The following is a 25386-nucleotide window of genomic DNA, read 5'->3' on the forward strand; positions in this document are numbered from 1 at the left end:
GAAGAACCTGATCGAGCATTTTTTTGAAACTGTGGGGAATTTAAGACTTGATTGCCACTGCCACACCAAGTGTCGAAACAGGTATATAGTTGGTGAACATCACCACGACGGAAAGGAAAAATTTTCGGTTCATTTGATTCACTTCTCAGCTAGCCTGCATTACATCTAGAGAGTCAAGCTAACAATAGCCAGGCTGTGGCCATGCAAGCATGTTTCTTTGGTTGTCTTGCTCTATCACGCCCACATGAGCCAGGCCCACGAGAAACGGAATCAAAATCCATTTCCAAGAGCTAGGTTCACGCCTTACATAGGCCTCGGCATTTCTGATCTAGAACGCTTCAGCTTTATTATGATTACTAATTTACTATGGTTATTGTTTTCAATGGAAAAGCATGGAACAAGATGGAAGCCTCAGGTGACACCAGCACAACAGAAAATACTGATAAAGCGTATAGAGTGGAGGTTTTATTGAACAGGAGCGTTGTCTAATGCATCTCAGTTTGAGGGGTTCTACTGAACAGTAAATACTCTAACACAAAAATCAGCAGCATAAATAGTCACAAGTACCTTGTGACACATAGGTCTCACTTGAGTCAGGTCAACAAAACGAAAATACTTGAGTCACAAGTATTTCTGAAGCAGGTAAGGAGTAAGCAGCTGCATCCTCACTGTATTGCTAGCTCATCCGCCCAATATGAAACTCACAACCTCGTGTCAACTCCTGGTCTCACCGGCATTGTAGAACTATTGAAAAATGCATAGAAACAAAAGTTGTGTGACACTTATTAGATAGGATGAACAGGAATATAAGAATCAGTAGTGGATATTAACACCACCCTTCTACCAATTAAGAAACATTCCTTTTACAAAAATATGACGCAAATACTAAAATTCACTGTTTGGAAATTTTAGGAGTAAAGCAGCTTCATGCATTCCCCTCAATGGTCAATATTAGCAAAGCTTTGATAAATTAGTTTTATGGAAATGCATCTATCTGTTTTCCAAAAGGCATTATGAGACAAACTCCTAAATGTAAGATGCCAATTTGATGAAAGATAACAAAGGCTCATATAGTACCAGTGACAAAAAAAAAACATGAGGATGGCTTAGCTGAGAGTGCTGAAGAAAGAAACAGAGCCAAGTAAGTTAACTGACGAAACATGAGAGCTTTCAGTCTTTACACATTGAGTGATTTTGTGCTTATGATGCTACTGTCCTCATAACTCAAAGAACGTTATACTCTAGCAAAAGAACTACTACCAGTGTGTATAGAGTGGCAACATTTTACTTGCCAATGCGTCTTATTTTGAGTGATTCACACACACACAAAACACAGCATAAATAGTAACAAGCAACTAAGCAAGTACCTCGATCGCCTTACATAGGTCTCAAGTACGGTTAACAGAACAGAATTCGAAGTCAATCCTAAAGTAGCTTTTAACTATGCACAAAGTACCATGGGTGTCAAATCAATTACAACTAAGTAGACTTGCTAATGATTTCTTTGGATTTAGCAACTGAACCTAGCTTGGTTTCTCCAGCGCATGGCACGGATGTTTACACCCAGAACAACCAAGTTCAAATGCTCATGGAGGCAAAATTTGGTGCCTATTTCTTCATAATCAAAACCCACTGGAAACAGTAATCCAGATAATCATTTTATTCAATCATACATTGAAAGCACACGAACCTCCAAAATCATGTGCAAGCGCAACACTGGATATCGTACTGCTACCAGCATATATAAATTGTAAAAACTAATGACCAATGAGGTAAAATTGTGACTGTTCAAGCTATTTCATATTTCTTACAGTAACCTCACCACTGCTTTGTGTGGTGACTAAGTATACATACTTTTTCATGAGCACTGGAACCTGACTGAAAATCTACTTAGTAGATAATATGACTAAGTAGATTTCACAGTATTCCAAAGATAATATGAAAAAGTAGATTTTACCAGGTTACTTTTTCACAGGTTAGTAGATTTCACCACTGGTTTTACCAGATTCTAATGAGAAAGTAGATAATATAACTAAGTAGATAGCAACGCATTGTGTGAAAAATTAGACAGCCTGTACAAGTTCGTAGACATATTAGTATACTGAGTATAGTATAGGACTAAGTACGATAGTTCTCAAACAATTCATCTTATAATAGGCTACTCATCCCTATGTTAAAATTATCATGAGCTGCTCTAGCAGATTCTGACAAGCTATTATAATAATAATTTGATAAGAAATATTGGTGAACAGCTCAAGGCAAGCAGCTTATGTTCTACCCAATTTCATCGTCTTCTCAAATGCATCTGCTAGTGCATAAGGGCAGGTTGTCTTGAGATACTTATAACCTTCAGTTGCCACCACTGCATCCATCACATTTGAACTGGTCATATATTCAAGGCAAACATCCTGAAGCATGCTGCAGTTATGCTGATAAGCCAAAGACAATGTAGTTGCCACAGTCATCACATTAAGATTCTCGGCAAGGATGCTTTGACAAATCAACTTTAGCCTATCCAAAGCATATCTATCAGCAGCCACAAGTAAATGCCGGATCATTTCACAGTCGACATCTTCCACAAGATCCTCCATGTCAGGCAAAGAATCGGTATAGATAAACTGAAGCAGGACCCTAAACACAGCAGGTTGTATGTCTTCAATGGTCACAATCTGCGTGCTCCTCTCCCTCATCGGACCATAGAACTCAGCTTTGAAAACCGGCGACCGCATCGCGAGCACAAGCTTATGTGCTGTAAAAGTTTCTCCTCCAACACTGAATGTGACATCTGCACCCACCTCTTCTTCCAACAACTTGCCAAGATGATTTCCAATGTCTGATGGGGGCATCTCAATTTTTGCGCGCAATTTGGTTGCAGATACCTTAGGTTCTGCCATAACAGTGACAATGCATTCTATCACAAGGCGATCATCTCGAAGGTACACCGATGCCTCAAATCCGCTTCGTTCCATGAACGAGCTATTCTGAGGAGCATACCTACTGACATCACCGGAGTTAAACATTCTAGGCTCTGTCCTATGCACTGAAGCCGACAACCCTGTTGTCAGGTCGACCAGCTTCAGGTCACAGGATGCCCTTACCTTGGAGCCTCCCATGAGCTCGAGATAAACTGAGATGTAATCTTTGCCTTTGACGAACCCATCCGGGTAGAAGCGGATGGACCACTGGTGGCCTCCGACGGAGAAGTTGCCGGACCTGATGAACTTGTCGTGGCCCATCCCCCTGTGCTTGCTGTAACCAGTGACCTCAAACAAGTGCCTGCCTTCCGCCGTCTCCGGGGTGCACGTCGACGCCGTCGTCGGCGTCGGAACATGGCGAGCCATCGACGGCGTGGACCGCGGCAAGAACTGACAGAATCGACGCAGCGGCGGCATTAAGCGCGTGACCTAGACTTTTTACGGCGAGAAATAAAGAATCGCAAATTGATCAGAATTCGAGGTACATCCTAGAGGGGAGCGAAGATGAGTTTGTGGAGTAAAATCGAACCTCCCGAAGATGGCTGTCGGCGTCGGCGTCGGCGGCGGTGAACTGGCAAACGACGGCGCGCCGGGGAAGGTGAGGAGATGCAGGGAGGAGTAAAGCAAGCCGACGAGGTTTTTTTTTTTTTTTTTTTTTTTTTTTTAAAGACTTGCAATGAAGTTCTGTTTTGCTTTGGGAAGGAAGAAGCGTACCACCTGAGCCCAAGATAGCCCAGCAGAACCCTACAGCCCGGTCCGACTAGGCCCATACCTACTACGTCCTGTTCAGTTACTCTAGAGAAAAAAGTCTATTTTTCCTTCCTTAACTCTAAAACCGGGTAAAACACCTCCCTTAACTTTTTAAACCATACATTTTACCTTTTTGGAGCAGTTTAGAATGCGGTTTTACTATAGTGAATGGTGGTTTTGCTATAGTGATGATGGTTTTGTCTTTTTTTTTAATTGTTTTGGCTGGATCTTTGAAAAGTTATAGTAAATCGCTGAAAAATCATAGTAAATCACTGAAAAATCATAAAATAAAAAATTCAATTTTTTTGGACTCCACATAAGTAGATCTACACAATGAACATATTAATATGTTACGCTTTAGTATAAAGTTTTTTGCTATAAAGGTTTTGTCTTTTTCTTTTTGATTTATTTCGGTTAAATATTTGAAAAATCCTAGCAAATTATATAGAAATCATAAAATATAAAATTTAATTTTGTTAGACTCTACGCACATCTACACAGTAAATATATAATATGGTACTGAAAAACTATGCCTGTTCTTTGGTCTAAAAAGTCATAGCTGTTCACCGATTTATTATGAGAGAAAAATACTATTGGCTAAAATGTACGACTTATAAGACAAGCGAACAGTATAGCCAACCACTGAGGCCTTGTTTACTTCCGTCCAAAAACCCAAATTTTTTCAAGATTCCCCGTCACATCGAATCTTTAGACGTATACATGGAGTATTAAATATAGACGAAAATAAAAACTAATTGCACAGTTTAGTCGGAATTGACGAGACGAATCTTTTGAGCCTAGTTAGTCCATGGTTGAACAATAATTACCACAAACAAACGAAAGTGCTACAGTGTCGCGAATTTTTTCACTCAGGAACTAAACACGGCCTGATACTAGCTATATGATTTTGTAAAATAGCAAAGTTTTTGTGAACCTTTTCTTTTTTAAGAAGTTTTCTACTTTATAAAATGATTAAACAATAAAATTTGGCTACTAATTTTAGTTAAGATATTGGAGTTGCTCTAACAAGGGGCTAGACATAAGCTAGCTAACATCTAATTGCCTGCGTTTCTGCTGTCCAAAAGGTCTATACTTACCAAGCCTATTATGGCTGGACACCGATACACCATCACCTTTATCAATGCACGTATGTACCCCCCAATCCTTGTGTGCATTACTGAAAGAATAAGCTAACAAGTATCAAGATTAATGAAGTCAATATAAATATAAGCAAGTACGTTGGGTACCGTCTATCCTTAACTATCCATGGGCACAGTAGGCACCGTTGATAAAACCCGTTCGCTTGTCTTATCAACCGTATTTTTTCTGCCAGCCAACAATGTTTTTCTCTCACAATAAATCAGCCCACTTTGGATAATATATTTAAATTTTGATTTTGATGAGTATAATTTAGTATTCAGCCCTAGGAGTATTCTTCATGAAGGGTGTATTAGGATTTGAGAAATTCATAGCCTGATTGGTTGATAGCTAAATTTTGGTTGCCGAAACTTGGAAAGTAAAGCTTTTGGCCTCTATTTAGTTTGTTGCCAAAACTTACCAATACCTCACGTTTATCTTGCTAAATCTTTTGTCCATTTTTTAGGCAACTTTTATGGTTACCCAATTTTTGCCTTGCAAATTTTGGAAGCCAACTAAGCATGCCCTGAAACTATTAGTCTTTGATTAACAAATAGTCAAATCATATGCATGAGGGCGGTATCTCAAGACCTACCATATTCTGCATGTCCACAAGGCTATAAGTTTTAGTATGTGTTTAGTTGAGCTTCGAAAAAGTACTTCGGGCGTTGGCTTAAGAAAAGGGCTGCCAGAGACGACCGCTAGGGATGGATGGCTGGGTAGAACCCGCACCACCATTAACCCTTAACCCTAGCACGGGCTGCCCCATGATGGGGAGCGCAATCAGCAGCCTCTATTCAATGTGGAATTAGGAAAATTGAAGGGAAGGAGAAAAGAATCAAAGGGGTAAGTTTCATAACGAGTGACACGGTAATTTCTTCAAAATTGTCAGTTCCACAGCCAGAAGAAGCACCTCATCACCTACTATAGGATTTCAACTTGGAATCTGCTTTCACTTAGAAGCACCTATGGGTTCTCACTCCTTTGGTTGACTTTTGGCTTTTTAGAAGCAAAAGTAGCTCCGAAAAGCCCAACCAAAGGCATACACCCTATGCATATGAAATAAAAAAAAATGCTTTTTGCTTTCGTATGGTATAGTTTTGGAAATACTTTAGACCCTGCTTTGGCTTTTGACTTTCTGCTTTTCAAAATGAGGGGAAATAAACAGTTATTTCACATTTGCTTAAGGAAGGTAGAGAGCGAGAGAGGATAAGTTTTATACTTGTTTTAACCAAATAACTTACAATTTTTTCACATCACATAGCTCACAACAGCTTTTCTATAGCTTACAACTCATAGCAGTTTTTTCACAGTTCCTAACAGCTTTTCCGTAGCTTACACAACTCAACCAAATAGACCTTAGAGCTCTGACATTGATTATTTCGACTTGACCATATATAGACGAAAGCTTACTTGCTACTGATATGATACAAAATTACAAATATATGTCAACAGTATGGCATAAGTGTTACATCAACAATTTTCCATCCTGGCTTAGAAATTCCTTTTTCTTTCCTCACCGTCGCCAATGAAGTAAAATCAATGAATACAGACCATTCAAAACCATTGTTGCAGATCTGTAGTTCGAAAACAATAAAGCATAGAACAAAATATGGAATTTTCTTTTTCTACATACAAATGTGTCCTCGAATTTCCATTATTGCCTTAATTTTTTTGTTCCTGTACCAACACACAGGTACAAATATAGTACAAACTTTCTAAAATTCATTTGAGATCAGTGCAATAAAACTGAGTGAACCCTAGTTTAATTTTGCATTGAGTACTGAATTCAACAAACTATGAAAATTCCGCTTCAACACTATCTTATCAGGCTTGAATCAACTATTTGTTAAAAAAACCTTTGAAAAGCCAACTACTGCATTGACTGCAGTGCCTAATCAACTAAACATACTAATTTCCGACAATCTCCCTTTATAAGTTTGATTTGTTATGCTTATCATTTGAGAAAAAAAAATACTTACTACTTAAATATAGATGCAAATATAAACACATGAGAATCTTAGTTATATAATCGATTGTAAATCATAGACTGTTATAGGGAAATAAACGGTATTAATATTCACGCCAAACCTCTTTCCGTCATTTCAAAGTGTTCCAATTTATGACGGTAGCCTTTGTCAATAATGGATCAGTGCATTTCATAATTACACATAAATGTAGATTACTAGCATAGTAGCATGTCCATTATTTAAAGAAAAAGTGAACAAAAGTAAAAATAAATTCTATAAATGATAAAAAAATAGATAAATTATATAGAGGGAGTACTACCAAGAATTCAGAAAAGTGGACAATTCGCACATTTAGCTGTCCATTCAATAGATAAACCAGCAAATTGATAGGGAAATATAAATGTGTGTCTGAACATTGCTAGATCGATGACAGGATGGACAGACATAGCAAAACAATGACAGTTCTCTTTGCTGAAAATAAATATTTACCCTAACCGCTTTAAGATCATCTAACACTAAGCTGCTGCTGCTGCTGCTGCTAAACGATATATGGATGCCATGAGCTGCTAGAGCAAAATCTTTAGATTTTTGTAACTTGAGAACTTGCCACGATGAACAGCTTCAAAGAACAACCTTTATGTTTTTCGGAACCTCTTTGATAACTTTTCAAATGCATCTACTAGTGCAGAAGGGCAAGTTGCCTTAAGATTCTGAAAACCTTGAGTTGCGACCACTGAATCCATCACGCTTGATGAACTGGTGATGAACTCTAGGCAAACATCTTTAAGCTTGTCACAGTTATGCTGATAAGCCAAAGCCAAAGTAGCAGACACGTTCTTAGCATCAAGATTCTTGCAAAGGATGCTTGCACACACCAACTTCATCCTCTCCACAGCATATCTATCAGCAGCCACAAGCAAATGCCGTATCATGCCTCTCTTACCTTCTCCATCTTGACCATCCATGCCACGCAAGGAATCGGTATAGATGAAATACAGTAGGGCCCTAAACACATCAGGCTTCATGTCTTGTATGGTCACAAGCTGTTCGTTTGCTTCCTTGATTTGCCCGAACAGCTCTGCTTTAAAAACTGGAGACCGCATAGCGAGCACTATCTTGTGTGCCGTGAAAGTCTGTCCTCCAACACTGAAAGTGACATCTGCTCCTTCGCCTGTTTCCAACAATTTGCCAAGAAGCACAGCGCTGTTGGATAGCGGGACCTCAATTTCGTTCAGTAATTCAGGAGCAGAAACCTGTAGTTGTTTTACAGTTGTGATGCATTGGATGGTGAGGTGATCATCCTTAAGGTACAATGATGCGTCGAACTGGCTCCGATTCATGAATGAGCCAGTCTGTGGAGCAAATCTACTAGCATTACTGGAATTGAACACCCTCAGCTCAGTCTTGTGCAGTGACGTGGACAGCCCGGTGGTTTGGTCGACCAGCCTCAGGTCACAGCTGGCCCACACCTTGGTGTTCACGCTCAAGAGCTCGAGATAAACTGTGATGTAACCCCAGTCATTCTGCTCTCTGCTGGGATAGAAGCAGATGGCCCAGTCATAGCCACCGACGGAGAAGGTGCTGGATCTGATAAACTCACCGGTCCTCATGCTCCTGTGCTGGCTGTAATCAAAGATCTCAAAGACAAACATGCATTGATCTGTCTTCGCTGTGCACGTACACACTGCCGTCGGCATCGTCATGTGGATAGGTGTCGAACTGTTGGGACGGCGATGAGCAACAAGGCCGGAGTGGAATGAATCGGCGTGATGCCGGCGGCAAAGCGAGCCTTCCCTAGACTTCCGATAAGGAAAAAGAGAGAAGAGAACAAATAAAAGGCGCGGTTTGGAAGTGATTGCAAACGGCAGCGTAGAGATCGTGATAGTGGTGGACCAACCTTCTGAAGGTTGCTGGAGAAGTCGGCGGCGGCGGCGGCGGCGGCGGAGAAACCGGCGGCAGCTAGGAAACCCTCGATATGTGAGTGCAACAAATATTTGGAGGCAACAAATTCGGCCCATTATTGCTGGCCCACTTTCGAAACCAATACCACTTTTGTCAAAAAAAAAAAAACCAATACCACACTTCATCTTTCTCTATATATATTTTCCGTCCACAGAAAAAAAAAACAAATATATTTTTTGGACATTGAAATATTATCCGAGTTTTTGAACGAAGCTATTGTCCGAGTTTGGTTGTCCTAAAATCTAACACCTTTAATTTCAAAAAATATAACACATTTAACCAGCTAACTATCAATATAGGACAAATTTGATATCTAGCTATTCTCAAAGGTGGTTTCGTATTTTCTAAAAATAAAAAAACAAGTATGATTTTAAAAATTAGAACTAATTCATTTTCAATAACTTTTTTTATAAAATATAGCGTTCATCTATTTGGAGTTATTTATAGTTGTTGTTAGTGTTTCTTTTTTTGAAATCTAGTTCTTGTTAGCTAGTGTTTATTACTGATAGTCATGCTCATTCTTTATTTAACATTTTGTGCGATATTAAACTGAGAGATCACGATAATCAAAGCTCAAAATAGAGTACAAATTATGTTGTAATTAAATTGATCAAATTATTTTAGATAGGTAGCATTGCCATATTGTGACATCCAAAAATTTCTATTTTGGACTATGTATAGTTTTCACTAAATAAAAAAAAAATGATTTTGTCATTTTTCAAAAAAATTCAAAATTTAATAAGGGTTTGAACAATTTAAACAATGCAAAATTACAATTTTCTAAAAACTTTTGGAATTGCATTCATACATTAGCATAAATTTTATTGTTTGAAAATCAATATAAGAGTTCATTTATGCTCGAACAAATTTTTATTCTGTTGATTAAAAATTTAGTTTAAAATACTTTGTTTGAAAAATAAGTTTAAGTTCAGTTGAAAATTGTTATTTAAAAAATGTTTCAAATATATAATTTAAAAACAAGTATGGAAAATTTTCAGATATCTTAATTTCTACCTAAACGTGGTTATGGTTTGGTTCTCTGAGGAGATGGCCGACTTCACTTAGTAGGTGCTAAGGATTTAAGGTAAACTGGGATGCATCGTTTAAGTGTTTGTGTTAAATCTTGTAAGACTTTACTTGTATTGACCCTTATGTTATACTTTCCTACACTTGTAGAGTACAGTTCAATATACTCACCCTTGCTACCCCACCCAGTTGTTTGGACTTGACGATGAAGTCCTTAGAAGATGGTGTTTTCTGAAGACGATGTCAATGCTAGGTTGGTGTATCCCGGTCGGTTGCTTGCGGGGATGGAAACCCTGCTTCGCTTGTACTTGTATGTAGTTTTTGTTTAGACCCTCTGGTCATTTTGTAATAAGTTACACTTTTGTAAATATACACTAAGGGCTCATTTGTTTTGGACAGGATAACGCCGGGATTCATTCCCGCTGACGGAACGGAATTGTATACAAATATAAATTAACTATCCAGCCAGAATTGTTCCTGGAGGTCATTCTCCAGGAACCGAACTGGGCCTAATTTGAATCACTATATTGTCATCACATGTATGAGTTACATGTAGAATAAACAGATCCTGCCATTACAAATTGATGACATTCGATACTTTTTTATAGAGCTTTATTATTGGCTCTTCAAAGGAATCCTATAGAGCCTACCAAATAGTTAAAATGCAATTGGATTCTAGTGGAGAGGTGAATTACTTCTCCATTTCTACTAGAGCTGTGAGCTATAGAAACTCGTTCCCCCTGCCCGTTCAATCACCACTAGAATCACTTCTCACTTTCTTCACAAGAATCACTCCATTAAAAAATTAAAAAGTGAAACTCAAGAATCAGGAATATGAAGAAATAAAATTTAAATGTGCAACTAAACATTACTAGATTGACGACAGGATGGAAAGACATAGCAAAACAAATGACAGTTCTATTTGCTGAAAAGAAATATTTAGCCTAACCATTTTAAGATTCGTCTAACTCTAAGCTGCTGCTGCAAAACGATATATGGATGTTATGAGCCACTAGAGAAAAATCTTTAGAGAATTTGTGTAACTTGAGAACTTTTGCGCTGATGAACAGCTTCAAACAATAACCTTAAGTTTTTTGGAACTTCTTTGACGACTTCTCAAATGCATCTACTAGTGCAGAAGGGCAAGTTGCCTTAAGATTCTGATAGCCTTGAGTTGCCATCACTGAATTCATCACGTCTGATGAACTGGTGATGAACTCTAGGCAAACATCTTTAAGCCTGTCACAGTTATGATGATAAGCCAAAGCCAAAGTAGCAGACACAGTCTTGGGATGAAGATTCTTGCAAAGGATGCTTGCACATACCAACTTCATCCTGTCCACAGCATATCTATCGGCAGCCACAAGCAAATGCCGTATCATTTCTCTGTAACCTTCTCCATCTCGAACATCCATGTCAGCTGGCAAAGAATCGGTATAGATGAAATACAGCAGGGCCCTAAACACATCTGGCTGCATATCTTGTATGGTCACAAGCTGTTCCCTCGCCTCCTTCATTTGCCCAAACAGCTCTGCCTTAAAAACTGGAGACCGCATAGCGAGCACTATCTTGTGTGCCGCGAAAGTCTCTCCTCCAACCCTGAAAGTGACATCTGCTCCTTCCCCTTCATCCAACAATTTGCCAAGAAGCTCAGTGATCCTGGATGGCGGGACCTGGATCTTGTTCAGTAATTCAGGTCCAGACACATGTGGTTGTCTTACAGTTGTGATGCAGTGGATGGTGAAGTGATCATCCTTAAGGTAGGATGAGGCCTCGAATTGGCTCCGGCAAATGAATGTGCCATTATATGGAGCACGTCTACTAATAGTATCACCGGACTTGAACACCCTTAGCTCAGTCCTGTTCACTGACGTGGACAACCTGGTGATTTGGTCGACCAGCCTCAGATCACAGCTGGCCCACACCTTGGTGTCCTTGCTCAAGAGCTCCAGATAAACTGAGATGTAACCTGCGCTATTGACGTCCCCGTCGGGATAGAAGCAGATGGCCCAGTCGTAGCCACCGACGGTGAAGGTGCCGGATCTGATAAACTCACCGATCCCCATACCCTTGTGCAGCCTGTAATCAGAGATCTCAAAGACAAGCATGCATTGCTCTGTCTTCGCTGCGAACGTAGACACTGCCGTCCGCATCGTCGTGTCGAACTGTTGGGACGACGGCGATGAGCAGCGACGGCGATGAATCGTCGACGCGACGCCGGCGGCAAAGCGAGCCTTCCGATAAGGAAAACAGAAAATAGAAGCGGTTAATTCGGAAGGGAATGCAAACGGCAGCGAAGAGATCGTGGCAGTGGTAAACTAACCTTCTGAAGGTTGCTGGAGGGCGGCGGCGGCGGCGACGGGCGGCGGCTAGGAAACCCTCAATACGTTTCTTTTTTTATTATTATAGGCGAAGGAAACCCTCAATACGTGAGTGAAACAAATTCGCGTCTTTCTCTGAATCTTCTCCGTCCAACAAAAAAGAAAAATGTTTCTGAAAAACCGAAAAATTAAAATAAAATAGAAACAATTATATTTTTTGGACATTCAACTATTGTCCAGAGTTTGCTTTTTCCTGGGGGCAAATTTGGTATCTGGCTATTCTCAAATCTCAATGGGGGTTAATTTCGTAAGCTAATCATTTTAAATAAAAATTAATGTCTTCTAAAAGTATAACCTTCACTACAGGATTCTGAGATTTTATCGAGTACGACAAAGGCCCGTCTTGTACTCGGGAAAGGCTTTGTCGAGTGCCCACTCGACAAAGGCCGCTTGACAAAGGGATTCTTTGCCGAGTGCCACGTGTTACGTACTCGGCAAAGGCTTTGACAAGTGCCACATCAACACTTGGCAAAGATAAAAATGAAAAAAAATCCCAAAAATAAGAAAAATTTGTTTTTAGGAAGAGGGCTGCCATCAGCTAGCACCTCCCCACTTTTTTTCAACGTTTTGTTTTTCCAACAAAATTCACAACTTTGTGGCAGCCGAGAACCTAGGACCTATCTCACGAGCACCTTAGTCCTTATCCACTGCACTACACCATCACTTTTGTCTATATTTCATTTTTGTTCCTCATATATTATACCAAATCATATGTTTCATAACTTTTTGAGATCTATAATTTTCATTTAGGGAGTTTCTCCATTCGAGGTTGTTTACAAAATTTGAATTTCAAATTTGAGAAATTTAAACATAGTTTTTGTATGACAAGATGATTTCAAATCAAAAAGTTATCAACTACAAAGTTTCATAACTTTTCAAGACCTATAAAGTTTATTTAGGTAGTTTTTTCATCTGAGGTAATTTGAGAAAATCAAATTTAAAAATTTTCAAATAAAGACGTAGTTTGAAATGACAAGATAAACTCAAATAAAAAAGTTGTCAACTATAAAATTTCATAACTTGTCAAGATCTTCAAAGTTTATTTTTATTGTTTGATCATTTGCTCATCTGATACTGTAATTCTAATATTTTTCACAAATCTTATATATCTCTATTATAGTTCTAGAAACTATAAGAGAGATGTAAAATTTGTGAACAAATTTATTTTTATTTTGTTAAATAAAGAAATGGCCAAACTAAATATTATAGATCTTGAGAAGTTATACAACTTTGTAGTTCAAAACTTTTTGATTTAAATTTATTTAGGGCTTTAAAATTTGATTTGAAATTTTCTTTATCGAGTGTTTTTTGGGCACTCGACAAAGAAGGTCTTTGTCGAGTGTCAAAAAAACACTCGTCAAAAATGATTCTTTGCCGAGTGCCAAAAAAACACTCGACAAAGATGGTCTTTGCCGAGTGTGTGACGTAGCACTCGGCAAAGGCCAGTCTTTGCCGAGTGCCTGTCCCCTAGCACTCGGCAAAGCGTCGGGCGCATGGCAAAGCACGAGTTTCCTGTTGTTTTATTGCTTTCTATCTATCGGTCATGCATTTTGAGTTATTTATATCTTATTTGTACTTATTCCTGTTGTTTTATTGCTCATAGTCATGCTTGTTATTTATTGATTAAATTAACATTTTATGCTATATTAAACCAAGACATCAACCAAGAGAATCAATCCTCAAATTAGAGTACAAAATATGCTGTAGTTAAATTGATCAAATTATTTTTAGATGGGTAGCATGCATTGCTATAGTAGGTGCAGATCTTATGTTTAACGCTATGGAGCCTATCAAATAGTTAAAATTAACGCATCTGGGTTCTGATGAGATGTGATAAAGATCACTTCTCCATTTATCTTACATGCTAGGAGCCAAAAAATACGTTCCCCACTACTCCTCATTTAGTCATTATTACTAGAATCACTCCACAATTACTTCTTGCTCACTTCTTCACCAGAATCACTCCGTTATATGGAATGTTTGATTTGGGGAAACCAACTCATTACTAGATAGAGTAATGCATCATGACCTCATCCCTTAATTTATGATGGATCACTTCATTCCACCAACCAAACACACCATTAGAGGATAATGAGTGAAACTAAAAAAATCAGGAAGAGAGTTCTATCAAACTGCTCCATAGTTTACAATGGATTCTCTTGGTCAATGTGGTATAGTATAGTGTAAAATGATGATTTAACCAAGTAACAAACTCGACGAGCAATAAAAAACTAATATGAACAAATAAAATATAAGTAACTCTAAATAAAGTACCGATACATAAACTATATTTTTAGAAAAGAAAATGTGGCATTAGTTTTGAACTTTTTTATTTTGAAATGAGACTTAGTTATGTATTTTCAGAAAATAAACTAGGTTTTGTAATCTTACTAGGTAGTGTGCCCGTGCGTTGCTACGGGATAACTAATAATTTGTATTTAAAACACATGATCGCACAATATGATAACAATACTATGAGAATTAAATACCAATATTAACATGACATTTAATCTAAAAAAATAAAGTTTGTGAAATTAGTATAGTCATGGAGAGTGTAGCGTCGCAGGCTCATAAACACTATATAGATTTTTTCGTGATGCGGCTAAGATAATGTTTTATATCAGAAGAAATAAATCTTTCATATCTATTTTCATAAATAAGATCTGCCCTATCTCTATACCATATGTGCGGGTCTGCCTCGCTTTTGTAGAGTTGTTTGCTATAGGGAAAGAAGGAATCATGCAGGAAAGGAACAAGAATAATTGCCACAACCAATAAATAATGTGATTATTTCTGTTTTTTAGAGATTTGTTTTTGGAAAGAAAAATCATAGAGAGAGGCAGCGCAGTGAGGCGCGAGACCAGAATGAAAACTATGAGCAATTACTCAAACCCGAGCGATCCTGGGGAGGAGGGATGGTAGGATTCAGCGGACCAATGACCGGATAGATTTTTATTCACAGGATGGCAGTGCTGTGATTGAGCACGATTGCTTTTGGTTTCATGCCCGTGTTGCAACGGGAACAACAAAACTAACACAATCAAGATGATGGTTCATGTCTATATGTTTCCCATGCAATGTTTTTAGTGAATTCTTAAGATTGAACAAGACTAACACAATCAAAAATTTCCTTTTTAAAATATTTTTTTGTTGCAAGGTACATCGTGATTACAAATTACAAAATACTGATTACTGAAACATGACAAAGTGCTTCATGATTCAACACCTAAGCTGAGTGTTCGCTAGGCCTTTTGAGAATGATCTAATCATTGGAGTGTTTCCCTAAGAGGAGGCCTCAAAAACCAGTTTTCTATCAAGCTTCAATCGTTGGGGTAGCACCAGCACTCTCGACACGCCTCCCTAGTTGCCATCTCTGCCACCAGTGTGACTGAAACCAAACAGCTATTGTGGTTCTAAGTTCAAACCAAACAGCTGTGGTGCATTGTCTCGTCTTGAACAACAATAACAGCAGATATGATATCATTCGATATTCTTGAAAAAAACACCAGGCCTAGACAGATTACCTAGCATAATAGACTATAAAGTGTAACAAAGAGGCAATGAAGATATGTGAAATAGCAGACATTGAACTCACTGAATCTGAATTTTTTTATGTTACATGGTGTGCAGACAGTTTAAAAGAGTCATTCACACTTTATTGCGATGCTCGTACGATTAAGATGAATTACATGATTTCGTGAGAGGGTTTCTCACCTCTGCATCTTGTTACTCAATTCAGTGATGTACATTGCAATGCACATGGATTCCATGATACATCTAAGAGCTAGCTCTCTCTGCTCTACTCTTTGATCTTCCTTACCTGCAGAAAAGAACTAAGATTAAAAACAGGAATGGATTAAACGGAGCACTTACGCAAAGATGGAAGGGCCATAAACTAATATGACTTACTGACCTCATCACTAACTAATACTAACTATAGTGTATAGTGAAGAAGATTGCTGACGGCCATGCTTATTTGGTTCCTGCATCTGGCCGAATTTCCAACTTCTAACAAATAAAAAAAATCACGTAGGGGTGCTTGCTAGTCATTTTTCAAGGAGTGAGTTATGTTTTGGCTTGATCATTGTCTTACAGTAATCAAGAGAAAAGTATTACCTAATTGATTGCAATATCAAGAAACAAAAGCTAGTTAAACAAAAAAAACTATTGTTCAGATGGCAAAGGGCACCAAATATTGTGGGCTCTAGCGTTTGACAGTCCATTCCATCCAAGCACATGTTAAGAAGATACACATGGTATTATGAAGAATGAAACAACAATCGACATGTAAAATCTCTCTAATGAAATTTTCTTACCATTTGAACATCACCATTTCAGATGTGAATTTGAGAAATGAAATTAAGAAAGCCAGCTAAGGCTCTCTTACTGCAGGTTGCATGGCAGGATGAGGCTGAGTTGCAATCATCAGGCAGTGCAAAAAGCTCAAAATTGGTGACTAAAACCAAATGAACCAAAATTGGAGCTATTAAATCAACGAATAAGAAAGGTACCATCTGTCCATTTCATGGTGTCTTAAAAATTTAATTTAGCTCTTCATTTGAATATCACTGTCAAGAAAAGAAGAGGTTTCAAGGTTCCAAAATTTCTTGTCCATTTTGGTGATAAGGCTACAGTTATTTTCAAGCCAAAATCATTAAGGTTACAATTTTGTTACCTTTAAGACATGTACCCCATTTCAGCCCAAAACTGAAAAGTACGATACATGAAAAAAAAATCATCCGTGCTCTTAATTGGTAAATGAGCACATATATTTCTTTTAGAAAAAAAAAGCTGAGCACAAACAAAGATTGTAAGAGGATCAGAACTAATGTATCTCACAAGATGACACATTAAACAAATCCATTTGCATAGTACAAACAAAGGCTTGTAAGAAAGCATACACTAATCTTATGCATCAACAGTCGCATAGGATAAGACTGGCAACAGAAATCAGTCTCACACACTAACCCTCTTGCACTTGTAATAGAAAAATTAGTGTCACAATTATTTGAGTCAGAACGTGAAAAAATAATGCTTAGTATTAATAATGTTCACAACTTCCAGTACTTGTAGCTAATTATTAACATTACATGAGTTTTCACCGAGCATCTCTGGGCAGAGGAAATCAACTTGGGCGAAAAATTGCTCTTATGGACAATAGAGTGGACATTTCAGATGTCTCATTGGTAGAGAAAAAACATAGATAAAATTTTCTCTCAAATTGTTACATCACAAGACTCAAAGAACTTTCCAAATTTAGAGTTGCCCCATGATAGAAAATAATGATAGTCAAAGAGTATGAAAATCTCACATCTTAACTGATGGCTTGATGCTATGATTGTTCGGCCAGCGTCCCTCATCAACCCCTGCAGTGTCGAAGCACTGTATATATATATTTTATGTTGCAAATCAATCACTATAGCAAATGATAGCTTCCAAAAGAGATGAAATAGAAGTGCATACCTATCCAAACCAGTGGTGGGCTCATTTAGGATGAGTAACCTAGGCTTCATCAGTACCCCCATAGCCATGCTGACCGACCTTGCTCTTATCGCTGCCACCTGATCCCCCACAGGTGCCAGGTACCAGTTACAGATGACTATATATGTTGGCACAACCGTGCAACCCCAGCTCGGCAATGGTGACCTCGATCAGGGCCTGCTTCTCCTCCCTTGGCATCTTATTGGGGAGCTGGAAACGTGCGAAATATTAATTAGATTGTCTCCCTTACTGTCATTATGTCATTCAAGTTGTCATCTTGTGTCACATAGTCCTGACTTCTGAAATTGTAGATTGACAATAGGTCTCAGTATAAAGGTGAGAATTCATGGTGTAATTTGTGACCAAGCGGTTCAGTGACTTTGATCAGTTCTTCAGATATACATGCCATAACAAATATATTAAAACATTGTTTTATTCATGGATTCCATAACAAATATAAACCATATTGTTACATGATTTCCATAGGACAAATATATATTAATTATTACTTGTGGAAAATCTTTATTCATCATTAATTGATCATATATATTAATGCCATAAACAAGGAATTACCATTTTCACCACTTGAATGAGGCTTTTCTCATGGAACAGAAATATAAATAATGCAGATCTGGTAGTATTCGGCAATCAGATTTGACCCAAAAAAAGAAATCAGATGTTGTTGTTAGCAAACTGCTTGTTGTAGCTAGGACCATCTATAATGTAACATTTAAACATGGCATCACTGAATCTAATTAAACTGTCTTCCTGCCTAATTTCTATAACAGAGTGTCCATCATTTAGTTTGCTCTTCTTATCTCACAAGACAACGAACTGTTGTGTGAGCAAACCAACAGAAAAAAAATCAGGTACTGCTAAGAAAAAAACAAAACATCTAGTGGCGCCGTGTAGGTGGAGCGGAGGCCATGGTCTGCCACTACAGAGTAGATGCGGACAACATAGGGGAAAAGTGATGATGCTGTAGGCGTTGGCTGTAGGGGAAATGTGCGAACGATGTAGTTAGAGTTAGTTGTAGATGGGTTTGACACCTGCGGGAGCCGGGCGGCGGTGCACGCGGAGGATGCAAGGCAGGCGATGTCCTTCTCGGCGTCGTGCTGGGGTGCCGACCAAGGACTCGAGGAGGGCCGTTTTGCAGAGCCGGAGTATGGTCTGGACCTTGGCGGCATGGCACCTAAGGTCGAGCAGCGCCTCCTAGAACGCGTCGTGTGCGTCGGCGAGGGTGAGGAGGCCGTCCAGGAGATGGTCTGTGGTGGCACTGGCGCTGGCGGCATGGAGGGCGGCGTGGGGCTCCTGGAGGAGGAGGAGCTCGGTGTGGATCTCGTCGAGGTGGTTCCCGAGCGAGGGGCGCACGATGGCGAGGGCGACCGAGTGGAATCCTAGCATTGATTGGGGTTGATTTCCTTTTTTGCAGTAGACAGCCAGGCAAAGGACGTCAATCGCGGGGGGATGATGGGATCGCAGAGGCGGAGCGAAACAATTGTCGCACCATTTCACAGTCTTAGTTTTATTCTTTTTTTAGTTGTATAGGAGAAAAAATACCAAACCACTTTTGTAATTAGTTAGATGACAACATTTGTCCAGAATTGATAATACAATGGTCAAAGGTTCCTGGTTTTAAAGTTGCAAGACCACCGAAACAAACCCAACAATGGTTAGACGACAAAACATGAACTTCTCCCTAAAACAAATACAGAATAATAGTCCAATGATTCTTATCGGTACATTATATTAGTGGAAAAAGTCTACATAACCCCTCCAAACTATTAAGAGTGGACTACTTCACCCCCCGAACTATAAAACCGGATATTCTATCACTTGAACTTTCAAAACCGGTCAAATAACCCCCTAGAGTGGTTTTGGATGGTGGTTTTGTCTTTGTCTTTTTTATTTATTTCCGCTAAATCTTTGAAAAATCATAATAAATCATAGAAAAATTATAGCAATTTTGTTGGACTTCTGATGAGTAGATCTACACAGTGAATATATAATATGGTATACTTTAGTATAAAGTTTTTGTTGTAGCTTTAAATCTATGTTTTTCTGTAATTAAATCGAATAATTGATATATGCAGTTCCTATGATCCAATTGTGGTGAAAATTTTATGGTGAGCTCATTATTGTATGCTTGAACTATGGTAAAAGTTTCATACCTAGTGGATCACGTATAACTTAGTTATCAATTTATTTAGCTTTATTCTTGTTAAATCTATGCTTTATCTATAACTAAGTTATACGTGATCCAATGAGTATGAAATTTTTACCATAGTTCAAGCATATAATAATGAGCCCACCATAAAAATTTTACCACAATTGGACCACAGGAACTGCATATATGAATTATTCAAATTAATTACAGAAAAACATAGATTTAAAGTTATAGCAAAAACTTTGTACTAAAATATACCATATTATATATTCACCGTGTATATCAACTCATCAGGAGTCCAACAAAATTAAAATTTTCATTTTATGATTTTTCTATGATTTATTATGATTTTTCAAATATTTAGCAGAAATAAATAAAAAAGAAAAAGACAAAACCACCCTCCAAAACCATTCGAGGGGTTATTTGACCGGTTTTGAAAGTTTAGGGGATAGAATATCCGGTTTCATAGTTGGGAGGGTGAAGTAGTCCACCTAGATAGTTTGGAGGTTACGTAGACTTTTTCCTTATATTAGTTTATTTTATAGACGGGCGAACGAAATGTCCATCTATTCCAAAAAGCAACATCTCTCTTCTATCATTTACATATCATATTTCTTTGGATGTTGGTTCTCGTGTAGACAAATGTTCTTTTATAAGAAACTATTTTCTTTTATCTGTTCCTGAATTACAATATCAGAGCATTATTTTATATAGTTGGCACCTTCACTACTACACAAAATATTAATCGAGGCGGGCAAAATTGATTAACCGAGGTAGTTTTTGCAACAACCTTGGACAAAAGGTCACGGTAAATAGGACCTTTTTCTGAAATGGTTGTTTGCCCCCTTGGTTAATGGCATAGAAAAAAAAAGAGAAACGCGTGGATAAGTGCACCGAGCCCATCCACAGGCCACCGGTGCCGTTGCTAGCTAGGCCTCGCGCCACCGCCCCTGTGTGCCACCTCACTAGTTCTAGCTCTGCCTCGTGCAGATCTAGTGTCCTTCTCGTTGAATCTACCGGTGCTGGAGGTGCTCTGCCTCCCTATGCTCACCATGGCTCCTCGCCGTACCATCACCGGATCTAGACTCCCCGCACGCAATGCCGCCTAATCCGCGCCACTAGGGAGGGAGAAGAGGGAGCCGTTGTCGGACGCCATGAGAGGAAGGGCAGCCACCATGCCAGAGGAGGTGGTCGCGACCGCCGCCGGAGAAGGAGGTGCCTGAGCCCATCACCTCGGATCAACTGCCTCAGTTAATCTATTAATTGTGGCAGGCGCAGTAAAGAAACTATCTCGGTTAATGCCTATTAACGAAGGCAGTTGCCCTAACTCACCCACCTCCTTTAAAGCAATAACCGAGGCGGTTCCTTTGAGGCAACCTCCTCGGTTATGAGTTTAACTGAGACATTTTTTGTTAACTACCCGTCTCCGTTAAGTGTATCTAGAATTAAAAAAATATTTTTTTGAAATTACTTTTTAATTTAAAACCAAATTTTATGAGGTTGAAACATATACAAAGCAGAAGACACGCGTATGAAGGATAACCATATATATTATATCCATTCATGTGTCATCTTTATCATTCCACAGTCTATGTTACACACTAAGTTCATATTACATAAGGGTAGACGATGTTCACAAAAGCACATCTAATAATGTTCACTCCAAAAATGTTGGCAACTTGTAATTATTCATGTCTGGATCGCTGGTTCTCTAGTTGCGAAGCTTCTCAAACTTCTCCTCCCTCGCTAGCTCGCTCGATGGTATAGAAGAATTTTTCTTGAACATGACAACATTGATCCATGACAAACTTACAAATCTCGGCTATTGTTTGTGTGATGGTTCTTTGATCAATTGCTTCCTTTTTCCACCAACTTTGGGATTTCTTCAGCTGCCGCTAGCTATTGCTGAATCTCCCGCAAGCCGTGAGGTACTCACAAGCATAGTATCCATACAAGACTGAGCCATCTGAAAGGTCCTAATATGACTAGGGGTGAATATCCAATTAAAAGTTCTACAAAGCACTAGAGCAAATGATTAGCATAACAAAAGGCGTAATACAAATTTGCTCTAGCTCTACAAGGGTTACAAGCCACCTATCCAACAAATTTAGCTACTAAGATCACTAGGCACACAATAGCTATGTCACTACAAGCTACACTAGTGAACTAAGCTACAAAAGACAAAGCTAACAACTAAAACTAATTACACTACTTTGTGGGAATATAAATAGAGAGAATGTGATCTTTATACCACCGTGTAGAGGCAAGTGAACCAATCAATATGATGAAGACCAATCACCGGAAGAAAATCCAATCAAACACAAGAGATGGACACAATGATTATTCTTCCGAGGTTCATATGCTTGTGGGCATGTTAGTCTCCGTTGTGTCAACCAATGCTTGTTGGTTTGACGGCTAAGAGGTGTTGAACGAAACTCGACCTCATGTAAGACACCGCAAGAATCTATCCACAAGTAAGATAGCTCAATGACACACGCAATCCACTAGAGTTGCCTTTGGTGCTCCACCGAAAAAGACAGAACCTTTCACAAGATCACCGGAGCTGGCCAGGAACAATCACCAACACGCGCCGGACCTCCACTGCTGCTCTAAGCCGTCTAGGTGGCGGCAACCATCAAGAGTAACAAGAAAAACCGCAACCACAACGATCCCCATATGCCACTAGATGCAAGCACTCAAGCAAATGCACTTGGAATCACTCCTAATCTCACAAAGATGGTGAATCTATGAAAGAGATGAGTGAGAGGTGTTTGCTTAGACTCACAAGGATATCAAGTATGTCAAAGTACCAAGAGAGTGAGCCCCAAAACAGCCAAACACTATTTATAAACCCCCAAAGAAATAAAATTAAAGCTAATCCACTCCACCCAGTACATCATTAACGATGAGAACAATTCTCCAAGCAATATGATTTTCTTATAACATTTATACTTAGATGTTTACTTGGTGTTATTCATCACATCATTTGATGAAATTAAATTTAGAAAGTGATTGGTTTGGAGAATAACTTGGGACACGACAAGACTCTTATCAATACTTCAACAACATTTGCATCCACTTTCTGGTCACAAACAAATAAATACTTCACTTTAAGGTTGTCCGTCCGTGTCTAAACTGAGTTTTTTTACTATAAGGTACATTTTTGTCTGTTGATTTTGAATGTTCGGAAGTGATACAAGCTAAGTATATTTATTCGGAGAAATAGTTTATAGAAATATCCATATATTTATATTGGCTTTTCAGCCATCAGCCAAGCGAATAGAGTGACATGGCATACACTGCTCAATCCATGATATTTGGTAGACAAATATACGGCTGACATGTCGATGATTAGAGGTAGTCTGAATGAGCTCCCAATCTTCGAAGCAGTTAAAACTTGCAATTAATGTTCTCAAAAGTAATGACAGAGGAGGTGCACAATGCAGGCGCAAGGTCAAAACACGATGGCACTTGCTGTAAGAAACCAAATTAAAGTAGAAGCTCATGTGAATTTTCCCTTTTCATGCTTCTGCTGTAATCCATGCTAAAAGTATTACGACAACATGAGAAATATTGTACATAGAATGATGAATCATGATAGTCAGAACCACTGGAAACAGAAACGGCAACCGTAGCCCCAAATCATCTAGGCTATTTGGACGATAGAGGGCAAACAACGTCCTGAATAAAATTTCTTAAGTGAGATATATATTGACTGAAATAAGAAAAAATTTACTCAACAAGGCAAACAATGTTCAGAATAAAATTTCAAATACTTCCATATTTGTAGAACACAAGTAATATAATCACTCAAAAGTAAAACAAGCCGATGCAAACTTTGTAGAATCTGAAAATCACAAAGAACAAGCAGCCATATCCACCAGAACATACACGTGATACTAATGTGTGGCTTTGCAAGATGGTGTCATGCATGCACTCACCTTTAGGATTTAAGCAGCCCGTTGACAAACATACTGCTTAGTGCTTAGTTCATATGTCTTGAATAATAGACATGGTTTTATACCTTCAGAAAGCTGCCAAAATAAAGCTATCTTGTTAACTAAATGACTGACTGCCATTTCTACTCCAATCTACCTGGTATTTGTCATAGACAACCAAACAACTTAATGTTCATGCAAGAGATGCTCAGTGATGTAACTATCGCAGTTCATGACCATTACTAGGAATTCAGTAGCAATATATAATGTAACAATTATCACTAATAAGAGATTATAGACGTCCCTTATATAAAATATATGACACAATGAGAGAAACGGCTACTGAGTGTAACAATTATCATAGTAAAACAACATTAATAGATACACTGAGCAGTTTGATTCAAGATTTCTTGTTCAACATAAACGTAACATTAAATTCATTCCATTAATTCATTATTAAGGAATGACAGGTAGTAGTAAATTAACTGCAGACACAGAAGTAACAGGATATTCGGAATGGGCTCCATGTGTTTATTTCTGTAAGGTAGTTGATACATATTCATCAAGAGATACATCTCAGTACAGTGGAACTACAACTCACTAGCTTAGCATGAGTACATGCACTGTAATCTACTTCTGGAATGAAGTAGCAGCTGATTAGCCTCGTTGATGAACTTGCCGTGCCAAAAGTATTAGATACAGACAAGTAAATATGGCTTCCTAACTTTCCTCTGCTTTTGTTTCAAAGATAAGAAGCAAACTAGGTATATTGCTTGTTCATTGGAACCTATCTAGTGAAACATTGCAACAATGAACCAAACTAGGAACTAAGTGCCCTCTCCGTACAGTTTTACCAAATTACTATTATCTACAGTTCTACACTAATGCAAACATTAAAAATTACAGTCTAGGAATTGTTAGCAAATGCGACAATCTGTTCTGTTAAAAGGCAATGCTACAGTATAAAAATTTGATCAATCAATTTTATGAAAAACAAAAAAGATACGAAAAACTACACAGGTGATTAAAACATATAAATGGTGAGGATTATCTTAGCAGACAGTGCTGAACATAGATACAGTGCAAATGAAATTAAGCATGGAATCATGTCAAGTCTAAAGCTACAAGCATAGACATTGAATCATATATCTCCACTATACTCGTAATAAAAACCTAAATATATATAATGGCAATGTTTTCTTGCCAATATTTTTATTTAGACCAATTAGTTGCCAATGGCAATGGCTGTAATGCTTTTTGAGTGAAAAATGCATGTTAATGTTACTCCCAACTGAAACATCATTAACTATAGACTAACAAAATCCCACAGCAAAAGAAAGTCACTAGTGACTTTCCAAAAATTGATCTAAAGTCAGGGCAACAAAAACAAAAATCGTAGTGAAGGCTAGTTTAGTTTTAATTGAGTACTGAATTCAATAAAAAGATCAGATTAATTACAGCTCTTGTTGGATGCATGGACTCCAGTGCACTAGAAAAATCATAATTTCCTTTGGTTTAATTAGAAGTTTGTTTCACTAATCTAAAAAATCATAATTATTGTGCAAGTATATGTCCAAAACACACACAAGTGTTCTAAAA

The 25386-nt window shown here is 38.3% G+C and overlaps 4 protein-coding genes across 9 annotated transcripts; all 4 read right to left on the minus strand.

Annotated features, from left to right (window-relative positions):
• On the minus strand, positions 417-3634 carry LOC110436823 (BTB/POZ and MATH domain-containing protein 1-like). 3 transcript variants are annotated; one of them, XM_021464379.1, is made up of 3 exons: positions 3505-3634; positions 2279-3365; positions 417-744 (listed from the first exon to the last, which is right to left on the minus strand). In XM_021464379.1, exons 2-3 carry the CDS (start codon positions 3339-3341, stop codon positions 728-730), a joined length of 1080 nt encoding a protein of 359 aa, XP_021320054.1. In that variant the 5' UTR covers positions 3342-3365; positions 3505-3634; the 3' UTR covers positions 417-727. The 3 variants fall into 3 exon arrangements, with proteins under 3 accessions (XP_021320054.1, XP_021320052.1, XP_021320053.1); XM_021464377.1 differs by having other exon boundaries at positions 2279-3404; XM_021464378.1 differs by having other exon boundaries at positions 2279-3409.
• Positions 7189-8835, minus strand: LOC8086069 (BTB/POZ and MATH domain-containing protein 1). The gene is made up of 2 exons (XM_021465383.1): positions 8730-8835; positions 7189-8631 (listed from the first exon to the last, which is right to left on the minus strand). Exon 2 carries the CDS (start codon positions 8533-8535, stop codon positions 7468-7470), a length of 1068 nt encoding a protein of 355 aa, XP_021321058.1. The 5' UTR covers positions 8536-8631; positions 8730-8835; the 3' UTR covers positions 7189-7467.
• On the minus strand, positions 10674-12042 carry LOC8086070 (BTB/POZ and MATH domain-containing protein 1). Its single transcript, XM_002445196.2, has one exon. The coding sequence runs from the start codon at positions 11971-11973 to the stop codon at positions 10906-10908; it is 1068 nt and encodes a 355-aa protein (XP_002445241.1). The 5' UTR covers positions 11974-12042; the 3' UTR covers positions 10674-10905.
• Positions 15337-18817, minus strand: LOC110436929 (ABC transporter G family member 11-like). 4 transcript variants are annotated; one of them, XM_021464661.1, is made up of 5 exons: positions 18732-18817; positions 17665-17892; positions 17513-17583; positions 15916-16021; positions 15337-15603 (listed from the first exon to the last, which is right to left on the minus strand). In XM_021464661.1, exons 2-5 carry the CDS (start codon positions 17730-17732, stop codon positions 15522-15524), a joined length of 327 nt encoding a protein of 108 aa, XP_021320336.1. In that variant the 5' UTR covers positions 17733-17892; positions 18732-18817; the 3' UTR covers positions 15337-15521. The 4 variants fall into 4 exon arrangements, with proteins under 4 accessions (XP_021320336.1, XP_021320337.1, XP_021320339.1 ...); XM_021464662.1 differs by having other exon boundaries at positions 15337-15652; XM_021464664.1 differs by having other exon boundaries at positions 15337-15725.

This window comes from Sorghum bicolor, chromosome 7 (genome assembly GCF_000003195.3).
Source record: "Sorghum bicolor cultivar BTx623 chromosome 7, Sorghum_bicolor_NCBIv3, whole genome shotgun sequence".
NCBI lineage: Eukaryota > Viridiplantae > Streptophyta > Magnoliopsida > Poales > Poaceae > Sorghum > Sorghum bicolor.